This window comes from Siphateles boraxobius, unplaced genomic scaffold (assembly GCF_051911475.1).
Source record: "Siphateles boraxobius isolate OS27281-9 unplaced genomic scaffold, OSU_SipBor_1 53, whole genome shotgun sequence".
Lineage (NCBI taxonomy): Eukaryota > Metazoa > Chordata > Actinopteri > Cypriniformes > Leuciscidae > Siphateles > Siphateles boraxobius.
The window spans coordinates 4,470,024-4,485,874 of NW_027509175.1; the positions used below are offsets into that span (position 1 = coordinate 4,470,024).

The 15,851-nt window shown below is 46.5% G+C and overlaps 1 protein-coding gene across 4 annotated transcripts in view; it reads right to left on the reverse strand.

The window, feature by feature from the left end:
* ank2a (ankyrin 2a, neuronal) overlaps positions 1–15,851 on the reverse strand; it is an 89,867-nt gene that overhangs the window by 3,732 nt on the left and 70,284 nt on the right. For 3 of the 4 annotated variants that reach the window (XM_077205095.1, XM_077205094.1, XM_077205096.1), the window contains one exon: positions 10,431–10,514. In XM_077205095.1, coding sequence (XP_077061210.1) covers positions 10,431–10,514 — 84 coding nt within the window. Of the gene's footprint in view, positions 1–10,430; positions 10,515–10,994; positions 11,085–15,851 lie in introns of all 4 variants that reach the window. The other variant, XM_077205093.1, reaches the window with a different exon arrangement.

The window sequence follows — 15,851 nt, forward strand, 5'->3', positions numbered from 1 at the left end:
TCGCCCTACAATCCATCGCGTTCTTTAAGATCACTAAATCCGAGGCTTCTGGTCATTCCTAGGATATCTAAGTCCACTAAAGGAGGGAGGGCGTTCTCACATTTAGCTCCTAAACTCTGGAATAGCCTTCCTGATATTATTCGAGGCTCGGACTCGCTGTCCCAGTTTAAAACTAGATTAAAGACGCATCTCTTTAGCCAAGCATTCACATAATGCTTACCTTTTATACTACTGTTGAATCATAACGAATGCATTAATATTATGAACAGCAGCTATGCTAATTATTTCCCATCTGCTTTTCTGCTGTTGACTCGAGGTAAATAGCGTTTGTCAGCTCCAGTTTGTATCCAGCCTATCACGGAGACTTCAGATGCCCCAACACCTGCGATGAGATGACTAAACGCCTGTGAAGAGACGACTCGACGCCTGTGAAGAGACGACTCAACTAAAGCCCTGCATTTCAGCCCGAGCCCGACGGGCCCCGACTTATTTACGCCCCTATGGCCGGGCTTCGGGCCAATTTTCACGTCATAGTTAACATGCGGGCCGGGCCTCGGGCCTTTTTTGGGTTATCCTTTTTATATTTTTAGACATTAATTAACCCTTTGATGCGCAAGCTATGGATACCCCTTCTAATGGGCAACATGGGTCTAAAAATACCCGTATTCATTTCCTATATTATTTCAGTCATGGCTGAATGTTTCTTTGCTGAATCTTTAAAATATTGTATTTTATCATTTGTTATTCCAGGTATTGATTAAATATCTTGTTTTTGATTTCCACAAATCACTATGTTTATTTTTCCTTTCTTACTTTATAAAAAAACACAGTTCCCTTTCGTTGTCACTCCGAGTTACGTCGGATGACGACGAATGGGGTTTCGCTTAGAACACCTATCGACTTCGAGTATTACAAAACGAGCCAATGGCAAAGAAATGCCATGGGTCTGCGGAATTTGCATAGCGTATCTCCGCCTTACCTCGTGGGTATAAAAGGAGGACGCCGGCAACAGGCAGATATGTTTTCGCTTCGGAGCCAAGAGCATTTCTTCACTCCACAGTCATCTCTGACTTCGCTCTACGAGACGAGCTTCTCTCTCCGGTGTTGGTGTGACGGCGATCTGCAGCGAGCTCACAGTGCCTGCTGATCTGTGCAGTAATCTGCCAGTGTGTGTGTGTCTCCCTGTGCGCTTCAACATCGCGGAGTTTTTTCTCTCCTCTCATAAAAGAGCTCGCACGCGGCACGTCTTTTTAAAGACGGCTCGCCCGTGCATTTCTGGTTGCAGCGGACTGGTATCGGACTCTGATGGGCACGAGCGCTGTCTAGTGTGTTTGATCATGCTTGAACAGCGCTCGTGGGTGACTCATGTTCTCGCAAGGGAACGTGATCATCGCGTCATAAATAGCTCGAGACTCGGTGAACTCGCAAGAGTGAGAGTCCCCTCATCCACCCCCCGATCTTCGGCTGGTGGCCAGGGTGACCTGAGGGTTACGGTCTGGAACAAGGCGCCGACTATGTGTCCGTGACCCCAGCCCCCCTCTTCGATGACGGTGCCCGCTAGTGAACTGCTGATTCCCGCGAGTCTACCCTCTGGTGGCCCGCGTGTTTCAGTTGAAGCTACAGAGGAAGATGCCATGTCTGTTGCAGCATCACTAGGTGGGCTTGAGTCTTCTGGAAGTGAGGGCTCGTCACAGCTGCCACCTTCCGGTGTGCATACGGCTGTGCCTGAGTCTGATCCGGAGATGACGGCCATGCTTTCCTGGGACGATTGGTTTTGGGTAAGGCCGCCGACCCTCGTCCGTGGCAAACCCCAATACCTCTCTTCCCGGACGTGCATGATGAGATCTCGAAGTCCTAGAAGACCCCCTTGTCTTCTTAGGACCGCTCGCTGATCTCATCCGCCTTTCCTCCCCTCGATGGGGCCGCTGCCCTTGGGTACACTGGGGTTCCCCCGGCTGAACGCTCTGTTGCGATGCTATGTGTCCTCAGAGTGCTTCTTCTCGGCGCAATCCTAAGCACCCGCCCGTGGCCTGTAGTTTTTCGTCTACGCTTGTGGCGAGATCCTATAGCGCCACGGGACTGGCAGCCGCCTCACTGCATGCCATGGTCATTCTGCTGGTCCACCTGACCCAGATGCTCATGGACCTGCACGAGGGCGGGACTGACCCAGGGCTCTTCACTGAGCTGCGCGCCGCCACTGACCTTGCTCTCTGAGCGACGAAAGTGGCCGTACGCTCCCTGGGTCAGGTGATGCTCACCAGTCTGTGGCTGAACCTGTCTGATGTGCTGGATGTCGCGCGGACCCGTCTGTCCGACATTCCCATATCCCAGGTCGGCCTCTTCGGCGGTGCGGTTGAGGGCTTGCCCAACAGCTCTCAGCCGCCCATGAGCAGAGTGAGGTTGATTCTGTCCCGACGGCCCCGCCGTCCGCTCAGATCCCTCGTCTGCCCACCGCTGAAGGCGCCCTCCCGCGGCTCCCACCCCGCCCGTTCACGGGCCGGCTCTGGGGGCCGCGGGCGGACGCCACAGCCCTCTCCAGCCCCGCCCCCCGCTACACGCCGGGTTAAGCGGCGCTCGTGAGACGGGCACCTCGGTGATGGAGCAGGCTGAGGTTGATTCTGTCCCGACGGCCCCGCCGTCCGCTCAGATCCCTCGGTCTGCCCACTGCCGAGGGCGCCCCCCCGCGGCTCCCACCCCGCCCGTTCACCCGGGTCGGCTCTGGAGGCCGCGGTCGGACGCCACAGTCCTCTCCAGCCCCGCACCCCGCTACACGCCGGGTTAAGCGGCGCTCTTGAGTTGGGCTCCTCAGAGATGGGACTCAGTTCTTTCCAGGAGTTGGTAGCAGGACCACTCCTTTCCCCGGGGAGGGCCGGGGAAGAATCCTTATTCTCCAAAGAGCTGATTCTCCCGTCTCTGAGCACAGAGTTCTCGGACGTCACAGAGCGCCGCCCACAAGCCGTGCTCTCCTCGTCCCCCTCTGTCCCAGAGGTGGTTGACATGGTGTGCCGTCCACGGACCGCTTCGCCCCTGTCCCCCTCTGTCGCCAGACCCCTGGCAGAGCAGGCCCCCGCGGGACGACCAGCCTGGTCCTCCCCTGGCCCCTCTGCCAGGGCGCGGTTGCTAACTGTGCCCCCACATCGGGCCGCTATGCCGTCCACGTCTGGGCCAGTTACTCCGCTTCGCTGCCCCTCCGGGGGGACGCCTGTGGTCGCATGATCCCGCTGGTTCAGTTCCTGGGAGCCTGGTTAGAGCTTCCCCGTCTGTCCCGCTGGGTCGCGCGGACCATCAGGCTCGGCTATGCGATTCAGTTCGCACGGTCTCCTCCCCACTTGGGGAGTCCGCTCCACTTTTGTCGGTGGCTATGCCCCCATCAGGAGAGCAGAGATTGCCACCCTGCTGGCGAAGGGCGCAATCGAGACTGTCCCTCCAGCCGAGATGAGGTCAGCCGGCTTCTCAGCCCCTACTTCATTGTCCCCAATAAAACCGGTGGGTTACGGCCAGTCCTGGACTTGCGCGTGCTGAACCGCTCCCTTCACAGGATGCCGTTCAAGATGCTCAAACGCGTTTTCGAATGCATACGGCCTAGGATTGGTTTGTAGCGATCGACCTGAAGGACGCCTACTTCATGTCTCTATTCTCCTTGACACAGACCGTTCCTTCGGTTTTCTTTCAGGGGCAGGCATCCAGTACGCGGTTTTCCCTTTCGGGCTAGCCCTGTCTCCTCGCATCTTCACGAAGGTCGTCGAGGCTGCCCTTGTTCCCCTTCGGGAACACGGGGTTCGCATCCTGAGTTATATCGACGACTGGCTGGTCATAGCTCACTCTCGAGTTCAGGTTGCGAACACAGGGACCTAGTGCTTCGGCACCTAGCTCGTCTGGGCCTTCGGGTCAACTGGGAGAAGAGCAAACTTTGCCCCGTGCAGAGGATCTCTTTTCTCGGTATGGATATCGACTCGGTCGCCATGTCCGCGCAGCTTACGAGCTAGCGCGCGCGCAGTCACTGCTGACTTGCCTGAGACAGTTCGAGGGCAAGAGTGCGGTTCCACTGAAACTTTTTCAGAGGCTCCTGGGCATATGGCTTCTGCAGCCGCGGCAACGCCGCTCGGATTGCTTCATATGAGACCGCTTCAGCTTTGGCTTCGCGACCGAGTCCCGAGGTGGGCATGGCAACACGGCACCCTCCGAGTAACAGTTACTCCGACCTGCCGTCAGACCTTCACCCCGTGGTCGAACCTCAGTTTTCTACGGGCCGGAGTGCCCCTGGAACGAGCTTCGCGGCATGTTGTTGTAACGACAGATGCCTCCTCCACGGGCTGGGGTGCCATGTGCAATGGACGTGCTGCCGCGGGCTCCTGGACAGGACCCCGTCGCCTCTGGCATGTCAATTGCCTCGAGTTGCTGGCCGTACGTCTTGCTTTGCGCCGCTTCCGGGCCGTGCTCAAGAACCAACACGTACTAGTCCGCTCAGACAATACCGCCACTGTAGCGTACATCAACCATCAAGGTGGTCTACGCTCCCGCCGTATGTCGCAACTCGCCCGCCACCTCCTCATATGGAGTCAGAAGCATCTGAGGTCGCTTCATGCCATTTACATCCCCGGAGCCCTGAACTGTGCAGCGCACGGCTTCAGCCCCTCCCGGGAGATTGGCGACTCCATCCCCAGTCGGTTCAGCTGATTTGGGACCAGTTCGGGGACGCACAGATAGATCTGTTTGCCTCTCACGACTCGACCCATTGCGCCCTGTACTATTCCCTGACCGAGGGCACGCTCGGCACGGATGCACTGGCGCACAGCTGGCCGCGGGGCCGCAAATATGCGTTTCCCCCAGTGAGCCTTCTTGCGCAGACCCTGCGCAAGGTCAGGGAGGACGAGGAGCAGGTCATTCTGGTCGCGCCATACTGGCCCGCCCGGACCTGGTTCTCCGAACTAGTACTCCTCGCGACAGCACCTCCCTGGCCGATTCCCCTGAGGAAGGACCTCCTTTCTCAGGGACGGGGCACCCTATAGCACCCTCGTCCCGATCTTTGGAACCTCCACGTGTGGCTCCTGGACGGGACGAAGCAGGTTTGAGTACCCTTCCACCTACGGTGGCGGCTACCATCACTTCCGCTAGAGCGTCGTCCACGAGACACGTCTACGCGTTGAAGTGGAACCTCTTCGTCAACTGGTGCTCTTCTCTTCAAGAAGACCCCCGGAGATGTTCGATTAGTGTCGTGCTTTCCTTCCTTCAAGATAGGCTGGAGCGAAGGCTGTCTCCCTCCACCCTGAAAGTCTATGTTGCCGCTATTGCCGCACACCATGACCCAGTCGAAGGTAAGTCTGTTGGAAGGCACGACCTGATCATCAGGTTCCTGAGAGGAGCGAGGAGACTGAATCCTCCTCGTCCTCCTCTCGTTCCCTCTTGGGACCTCTCAGTGGTTCTAACTGCCCTGCGGAGTGCTCCCTTTGAGCCTTTGCAATCAGTGGAGCTTAAGTTCCTGTCTATGAAGACAGCGCTCCTGGTTGCATTGGCCTCCATCAAGAGGGTGGGGGACTTGCATGCATTCTCCGTTGACGAAGCGTGCCTGGAATTTGGGCCGGCTTACTCTCACGTGATCCTGAGACCCCGGCCTGGATATGTGCCCAAGGTTCCTACCACTCCCTTCCGGGACCAGGTGGTGAACCTGCAAGCGCTGCCCCCGGAGGAGGCAGACCCAGCCTTGGCACTGCTCTGTCCAGTACGCGCCCTCCGCGCCTATGTAGACAGGACGCAGTGTTTCAGGACTTCAGACCAGCTCTTTGTCTGTTATGGTGGGAAGCTGAAGGGAAAGGCTCTCTCCAAGCAAAGGCTGTCTCACTGGATAGTGGACGCCATTGCCTTGGCATACCAGCAGCAAGGTCGACCGTGCCCCCTTGGTGTGACCGCCCACTCCACCCGGAGTGTGGCATCCTCTTGGGCTCTAGCGCATGGCGCCTCGCTAACAGACATCTGCAGAGCTGCAGGCTGGGCGACACCTAACACATTCGCCAGATTCTACAATCTCCGAGTGGAGCCAGTGTCCTCTCATGTACTCGCTTCAACCAGCTAGTACTGGACCCGCTCAGGTGTCTTCGCTTGCTCGCCATTCCACTCCACGGACTGGATACGTGCGATATTCTCCTCAGGTGAGCTTCCCCAAAAAGCCCTGAGTTCCTCCAGCACTCTTGACGTTGGCGCCAGTGTCTATTGCCTGTGCGTCGGCTAGGTGCCTCCCGTGTGCATGGTCCCTCCTCTGAGCGACCCCCACATGTGTATTTCCACTGTAAGCCTCTCTGAGCGTGTGTCTTTCCCTTGGCAAGCCACCTTGCCACCCCTGGGGTTGAAATATTCCACCTGCGGCTGGACACCCCAGTGTTCTCCATATGTCTCCTTCGGGTCATATGTGTATTCTCTAAGTCCCCCCCCTCTGGGTTGGCAGTAATTGCATATTTCCCCTAAACTTTGGGATATGCCCCCAGTGTACCTTGGTATTCCTGTGCTAAATAGGAGTCCTTCGTCCGTGCCAGTCTCACGACAGGGATCTCAGATTTACGCAGGGCACTGGAAGACAGCTGAGAAGGTGGCGTGATTAGACTGGTAACCCCATTCGTCGTCATCCGACGTAACTCGGAGTGACAACGAAAGGGAACGTCTCGGTTACGTATGTAACCCTCGTTCCCTGAGTAGGGAACGGAGACGTTACGTCTGCCTGCCACTTTCCGCTGTACCGCGGGGATCGCCTGAGCTCAGTCTTGGCTCCTCAGCGAAGAAACATATCTGCCTGTTGCCGGCGTCCTCCTTTTATACCCACGAGGTAAGGCGGAGATACGCTATGCAAATTCCGCAGACCCATGGCATTTCTTTGCCATTGGCTCGTTTTGTAATACTCGAAGTCGATAGGTGTTCTAAGCGAAACCCCATTCGTCGTCATCCGACGTAACGTCTCCGTTCCCTACTCAGGGAACGAGGGTTACATACGTAACCGAGACGTTTTTGTATTTCTACATCAATTTTACATACACAGGTCTAAAATGACCCGTATTCATATCCTATGTTATTTCAATCATGGCTGAGTGTTTCTTTGCTGAATCTTTAAAATATATGTATTTTATCATTTGTTATTCCAGGTATTCATTAAATATCTTTGTTTTTGATTTCCACAAATCATTATGTTTATGTTTCCTTTCTTACTTTATAAACAAACACAGTTTTTGTATTTCTACATCAATTTTACATACACGGGTCTAAAATGACCGTATTCATTTCCTATGTTATTTCAGGTGGCTTTGACAGTTACAGATTTTAAAATCAAAAAGGCGGGGAAAAAAGGACCCTAAACTCTTAACACATCGAACCATTTCAGCATAATGGCTTATTCAAGACTATATGGTTCTTAATAGAACTTTTAGGCCTATTACATGAAAATAAGCTAGCATTATTTATCTCTATATATATTTATCTAGCATTATTTATCTACTATCTGTAAGGGGCATTCGGCAACTATTTGACACGATAAAGTTGGCCGGCTCCGATCATAACAAATGCACATGAGCAGCGGTAGAAAGATGGAGGAGGGTGCTGCAAGTGAGTTTTTTTACAACATTGTTGTGAAATATACGTCCCACAGCTGTAGAGGGAGCTCGTTGAGAAAACATGCGACAACAAAAGGGAAAATCAGCAAAGAAATAGCTAGAGTTGCTGAGTTCCCCTTTAAAAACCCATATTTTTTTTTAGTGTAGCTAACATTAGTTGGCTAGAATAGAATATGTCAACAGCTAGCTAGCTAATAGTATTGGATATGTTTGTCTTTCTCACAAGTAATTTCTCACTAGGATTTCATGGTCAAGGTAACCATAGCCTAATATTCAAATATTATGTCCAGTTATCTTTTACAAAATATCAAATATTTTCTGTGGTTAAAATAAAATAAGACTTGCATCGAATATACAAAAATAGCTGTGTTGAGTTGTGAAATGTGTGGCAGGTGAATAGTATTATGTAATACTACAGTAATAGTATTTATGCAGTAAATATGTTCCTACTTGCAAATATGTGCAAATATCAAAGGTTGCTATATGGGTCATTTTTGACCCATGTATGTAAAATTGATGTAGAAATACAAAAACTGTGTTTGTATATAAAGTAAGAAAGGAAACATAAATATAAATATTTAATGAATATCTGGAATAACAAATGATAAAATACATATATTTTAAAGATTCAGCAAAGAAACATTCAGCCATGACTGAAATAACATAGGAAATGAATACGGGTCATTTTAAACCCATGTATATAAAATTGATGTAGAAATACAAAAACTGTGTTTGTTTATAAAGTAAGAAAGGAAACATAAACACAATGATTTGTGGAAATCAAAAACAAGATATTTAAGGAATACCTGTAATAGCAAATGATAAAATACATATATTTTAAAGATTCAGCAAAGAAAACACTCAGCCATCACTGAAATAATATAGGAAATGAAAACGGGTCTTTTTAGACCCATGTTGCGCATTAGAAGGGTTGCGATAAAAAAACTATTTTTATTCAAAAAGTAAGAAAGTAAAAATAAAAATAAGGATTTGTGATGATCAAAAACAAGTTAATTGAGGAATACCTGGAATACTGAATGATGAAATTAATTTCTTGCAAAGATATAGAAAATTAAAACTCAGTCGGGTCTATTTAGACCCATGTTGTGCATCAAAGTGTTAAAAGAAAATAAAGTTGACGTCGACGATAGAAAAACAAACATAAAAGAACATTTCATAACCTGTTTTTAACCTATCTTATAATTACACTGTCATATGACTGAGATGACAGTCTTTCTCGTTTCTCGTCAGCGCGAGCTTCGCGACCCACGATTCGCCTCACGTGAAATGGAGAATATTAAGAGAAAACAGTGAGAGACTGTTCTAACTTTTCGTTTGATTGGACTTTATTTTCGTTTAACTGTTGGAAACTACTGATGTTTTTCGTTTGATTGAACTTTATTTTTGTTTAACTGTTGGAAACTAGGCTACTGATGTTTTTCGTTTGTAATTATAATCAGGCTACACTGACATGACAGTCTCAGACTGTTCTAACTTTTTGTTTGACTGGACTTTATTTTCGTTAAACTGTTGAAAACTACTGGAAAAAAGAATGGCCATGTTCTGTGGTGCATTTTTGAGGTAAGATAACCTGCACGTTTTTTATTTATTTATTTAATTTAATTTGTTTAGATTGTAGGCTATTGCTCATTTCGTTTGCGAGCGCAGCGAGCAGCCTGAGCCTGCCTCAGTAGGCTATTTCAAAAAATGTAGTTTTACTCACTCCCAGCAAACAAATTTAGGTTCTGGGAACGTTAGTTTTTGGTTCCCAGAACGTTCCTAGAACTTTCCCTTAACGTTAGGGGAACGTTCCCGGAACGTTTTCCTTACGTTATAAAAATGGAACCTAAAAATAACCTACATGGAACGTTCCTATAACGTTCTTGTTTGGTTCCCAAAAAAATAACCTCATGGGACCATTCGGGAACGTTAGGGGAACGTTCTGTGTTTGCTGGGCTGTGTTTAATAAATAAATATTTATTAAACTAACTGTCTGTGCGATATGCTTTAAGTGTTTTATCAATGGATTCTATTGTAGCCAAGTAAAGTATTAGCGTTGATTTGAGAAGCTAAATTGATCAAACATGTTTTACTCGCTGTCGGCTCGGCTGCTTGGTCATCATTTAAAACAAAATGCGCCAAACATTTGTCTAAATTAACAATAACTTTGTTGAAAAGAACAAAGAAAAATGTTGAAACATAAATTAAAAGAAACATAACTAACAAAACTGACCTATATTAATGGCTGCAAATAGGGCACGCTGTTGCTGTGTAATGAGAGAGAAAAAGAAAAAGAAAACAGGGTCGGACTCGGGTCGGGCTGATAATTTTGATGAGCTGTCGGACACGGATCGGGCTAGGGCCTGAGCCTCTCGGGCCAGGGCCGGGCTCGGGCCTAGATTTGAGGCCCGTGCAAGGCTTTAGACTCAACGCCGGCGATATGTTATGCCCTAAATTAATACATGATTAACTAACTGTATTTTTCTATGTACATTTCTGAAATGGACTTTCTGTAAAGCTGCTTTGAAACAATATGTATTGTGAAAAGCGCTATAAAAATAAATTTTAATTGAATTGAATTGAATAAACACATTTGAATGGAAATTATGCATTTAACACAAATCCTTTTGGATCCATTGCTCATCTCTTGAATTCTACCTGCCCTCAGAGTATCATATTGACAGTGAAAGCAAAGAAAAAAAACATTTTAAGTAAATTAATGTAAAAATGTAAGACAGAGTCTATCTAGAGGACATTAACAAGAAACCTTAGGTCTGGATGGATGGATGGATGGATGGACTGACAAACGGATGGTTACTGCGAATCTTGAATGTTTACCTTCTTCACAACCAAGTTTCCCTGTGCATCTGTGTATTGCTCTTCTGTTACTGACTGTGGAGGAATATCTGGAACATCATCACCCTGTAGAAGAAACCACGCACAATCAATACATGCCACCTGCTAAAGCAGTGTTCACCATAAAAGGAAACAGCTGCCCTGGCTTTGGTAAAGGTTAGGGTTAGCAAAAGAGGAATAATAAAGATATAATGCTGAAAATATTCATCCAATATAGAAAGAAGAACACATCTTGTAGAAGTTGTCCATTTTATGATGATCAAGAGTCAACTACTCCAGCAGTATAGTATATTGGAAAGGATACAAGGCTATTAGTTTTAAATGGACAACTTCTACCAGCAATTGAGGAGCAGGGAGGTTAAGGCACAGCTGAAAATGCAGGATTTTTAAATCGCGTCAGTTTCCGAAATACATCTAAGATGCTGCATGAAAAACCATCACACAACAGTTTGGCACCCAAAGTTGCACACCAAGTGTGTGTTAAGAAACTCTGCTTTCACACTGAACCTCAAAAATAGACCAGGCAATTCTCAGTCACAGATGTACCTGAATAATTACTCTTCTTCGCACCACTCTGGTGGTCAGCACATCCTCATCAGAGCTATCCGACAGCACACCTAATGCATCATTAATCTCCTAACCAAAGAGCATGTATGAAAAATCATGCAATAATATAAGATTAAAATGTACATGATATGTATAAAACATAAAAACGTTTATATAAACACAATTAACAAATTAATGTACTGCTGCTGCCTCCGCTAAAATAGCATAAGACTAAACATTATTAGAACCAGCCAATAAATATCAATAACATGGTCATATGCAAATTCTTTCTTGTTTGTTTCTTTTTTTAAAATCAAAAACAGAAAACCAGACAAGGGACAACAAAACATTCTTAACTTGACACAACATGCACCATTTTTAAATAGACTTGTATGAAACAATTATCTGGTAAGCAAGTCACTTCAAATTCAGCAATCCGTTGCTTAGTTGTACTAGTTCTACATATCCATGGAAAATACTCTTAATTGTTATGTATATTAAGATATAGTTATTCCTTGCTTGCAAAATCCTGCATATTTAGTATATGACCTTACAATGTCATAAATGTAGTACATGCATCATCACTATCTGAACAAGCTGACAGTGATTATGATGGTGTTAAGGTATTAATGTGACATGATCATGTTATTTTATTTATGTTTGAGTAAAATAAAGTTTTTCAGGTTTTAAAATCCACCTAATTAGTGAAATTGTTAATTCAAAGAAACCAAACACCATCCCTTCAGCAAACTCATTCAGTGGGAAATGGATTATGGTAGATCGGAGAAGGATGGGGGATGGGGGGGTCGGGGGGTCATGCTGAGGATGCTTACCCTCCTCAGATCATCATCATCATCACTATACTCAGCCCCTCCTCGAGGAGGAAGCTCCTGAGGAAATTGTGCAGAAGATTTAAGACTTTTCTGGCTTGAAAAGTCTTTCTCCTCTGCATCATCATGAGGTTCTTGGATGATGAGAGAATCCTCAAAATCGTCACTGTCTGATGACCTGATTGACCAACGAGGGCTCTCATGGGATGGTAGTGCTGAGGCACTTCTGGCATTTGGTTGTTGTTGTAATTCATGAATAGTTGACCTCAAGACTTCATTACTAAGTGCCATTGCGCCTTTCAAGGGTTTGTCGTCTTCTGCTTCAGAATAATCTGAAATGGTCTGTATGCAGTCAAAAAAAGCCTCAAGATCAGAGTCATCATGTTGTTGATCAATGCTTAGTAAGTCTTTGGGTTTTTCAGTGTTTGCAGGTTTTGGCACATCAGTAGCTTCTAATTCCTTATGTTCACTCAGATCAGTTTGAGATGTAGGTGACTTCATTAATGTTTTTTCAACCCTTGATTGTAGTTCCCCTGTAAATGTGTCTTGGGATACACCAAGAACTAACGAAACACTCACCTCGGAGTTGGCCGGTTGATCAGATAATGGCTGTTCTGGTTGAACTGGTTTCTCAAGTTCCTCGAGCACCGAATTCATGTTACACACCAAGGGTTCAAAAGAGTCAGAGAGACAATGGCCAGAATTTTTTTCCTCTGATTGTTGGGATATTGCACCAGACATAAAAGAGTCTGACAGTTGCCGTTTGGAATCTTTGGAAGTTAAGGCTTGGTCACTGCCATCCTGAGAGAGCAGTAAAGCTAGTACTGCCTCCTGGGAAACAGGTTTCTCAACTGCTGGATTCTTGTTCAGAGTGAGTACCAGGGGTTCAGAGGACTCAGAAAGACAGGGGTCAATATGCTTTTCTTCTGACTGTTGGGTTGCATTAGAGATTAATGATTCAGACTGTGGCTGTTTTAAACCTTTGGACACCACTGCCTCCTGTGAAACAGGTTTATTAGTAGTTGCTGATCCAAGTTCAGAAGAATTCTCCCTGAAGTCAAAATGTTGAGAAGTTATGACAGTTTCGGACAGTAGTCGTTTGGAATCTTTGGGAGGTAAGGCCTTGTCACTGCCATCCTGAGAGAGCGGTAAAGCTAGTACTGCCTCCTGGGAAACAGGCTTCTCAACTGCTGGATTCATGCTCAGAGTGAGTTCCAAGGGTTCAGAGGACTCAGAAAGAAAGCGGACAACACACTTTTCTTCTGACTGTTGGGTTGCACCAGTGATTAATGATTCAGACTGTGGCCGTTTTAAACCTTTGGACACCACTGCCTCCTGTGAAACAGATTTTTTAGTAGTTGCTGATCCATGTTCAGAAGACTTCTCCCTGAAGTCAAAATGTTGACAAGCTATGACTGTTTCTGACAGTAGTCGTTTGGAATCTTTGGAAGGTAAGGCGTTTTCACTGCCATCCTGTGATGGAAGTAAAACTAGTACTGCCTCCTGGGAAACAGGTTTCTCAACTGGTGGATTCTTGTTCAGAGTGATTACCAAGGGTTCAGAGGACTCATAAAGACAGCGGTCAATATGTTTTTCTTCTGACTGTTGGCTTGCACCAGAGATTAATGATTCAGACTGCGGCCGTTTTAAACCGTGGAACATTACTGCCTCCTGTGAAACAGATTTGTTAATAGTTGCTGATCTAAGTTCAGAAGACTTCTCCCTGAAGTCAAAATGTTGAGAAGTTATGACTGTTTCTGACAATAGTCTTTTGGAATCTTTGGAAGTTATGTCCTTGTCACTAGCATCCTGAGAGAGCAGTGAAGTTAGTACTACCTCACGAGAAACAGGTTTCTCAACGGTTGGATTCATGCTCAGAGTGAGAAACAAGGGTTCGGAGGACTCAGAAAGACAGCGGTCAGTATGCTTTTCTTCTGACTGTTGGCTTGCACCAGAGATTAATGATTCAGACTGCGGCCGTTTTAAACCTTTGGACACCACTGCCTCCTGTGAAACAGATTTTTTAGTAGATGCTGATTCAAATTCAGAAGACTTCTCCCTGAAGTCAAAATGTTGAGAAGTTATGACTATTTCTGACAGTAGCCGTTTGTAATCTCTGGAAGGCAAGGCCTTGTCACTGCCATTCTGAGAGAGCGGTAAAGCTAGTACTGCCTCCTGGGAAACAGGTTTCTCAAATGCTGGATTCATGTTCAGAGTGAGTACCAAGGGTTCAGAGGACTCAGAAAGACAGCGATCAATGCGCTTTTCTTCTAACTGTTGGGTTGCACCAGAGATTGATGATTCAGACTGCGGCCGTTTTAAACCTTTGGACACCACTGCCTCCTGTGAAATAGGTTTCTTAGTAGTTGCTGATCCAAGTTCAGAAGACATCTTCTTGAAGTCAAACTGTTGAGAAGTTAGGACTGTTTCTGATAGTTGTCGTTTGGAGTCTTTGGAAGGTAAGGCCTTATCACTGTCATCCTGGGATGGAAGTAAAGCTAAACCTGCCTCCTGGGAAATCGGTTTCTTAACTGCTGGATTCACGTTCAGAGTCAGTACCAAGGGTTCAGAGGACTCAGAAAGACAGCGTTCAATATGGTTTTCTTCTGACTGTTGGGTTGCACCAGAGATTAATGATTCAGACTGTGGCCGTTTTAATCTTTTGGACGCCACTGCCTCCTGTGAAACAGGTTTCTTAGTAGTTGCTGATCCAAGATCAGAAAACTTTTCCCTGAAGTCAAAATGTTGACATGCTATGACTGTTTCAGGCGTTTGTGGACTGAGGTCAGAGCCACAAAAAGGAGAAATTTCACTCCGCTGTGCAGTTTCCCTAGGAATCCACATGTCTGGGTCAGTCTCAGATTGGGACAACAATTCTCTCTTAAAGCCTTGACTGTCATTTATGAGAGGTTCAATGGTTAAATCCAATTGTGAATTTACTTTTACCGCATCAGGACAATAAATATCTTCTTGATCACCACCATGGTCTCCTAAAGTTTCTGACTTTTGCTTTGGAGACTCTAATAATTGTAGATATGGTTCCTGTTCACAGGAATCAGTTTGTGGTTCTACCCTACGATCAACTTCGGGCTTCGAAGGTTGCTGTGGAGAGCTGTTTGTATCAGATTGTTCTTGATTTAAAATTCTGATGTCGTGATGAGTAGGTGACTGCAGTGATGCAGAGTCACTTGTAGGAGAGGATTCAACTAAATGTTGATCTACTACTCTAAGGCTTTGCAATGAAGCAACTGGATCCAATTCACAAAGCTGTTCTGGGGTAAACAAGACCTGATCTGATTCTGGAGAGCCCTTAATGAGATCTGGAGTCACTCTTGAAAGTCCTGGATTCACTTCAACACTGTGTGAGAGAGTTTCATCAGCCTCCCTCACAGAAGCATGAGGGGAAAGTGAAGGACTAATATTTTGGCCTAGTATTTGGTTGCTGTCAGGAACCTCTCTATCAACTTCACGTGGTTTACTTTCATGGTATGAAGACGACTGTATGGTGTTTGAAGTTTTATTAGATTCAAAGAGTTGTGCCTCTAATGATTTTTCATTGCTTTCTAAATCACTTTTTTCATATACAGGCGACACTTCCTCATATACATCAAGACGCACAGAATCTTCATCTTGATATTTTGGTTCTTTGAGCTGATTTTCTTCCTCTTGACTTACTGGTGAAGTCTGTTGCAGTAGGTCGGGTACTGTGTGTCCAGGTTCAACTGATGACAAAACAACTGAATTTTCACCTGACGAAAAACTCACAATAGACACCTGACTGAAATCAAAGACATTTTGAGATGCCTTTGTTGATTGTTGGTGGAATTCTGACTGACTCTTCAAACTGACTGGTGATGAAGAGAGACAAGCGTTTTCACTGTCTGAAAGGTCACCCTGAGCTTGATTTTCCTCCTCAGATGCTGCTGAAACCTACAGGATAAATTGTATGAGGTATGGAAAAGTATGACAAGGGAAAAGAGATGACATTGAAAGGGATATATACAACCAGTGACAAACAAAACATGCA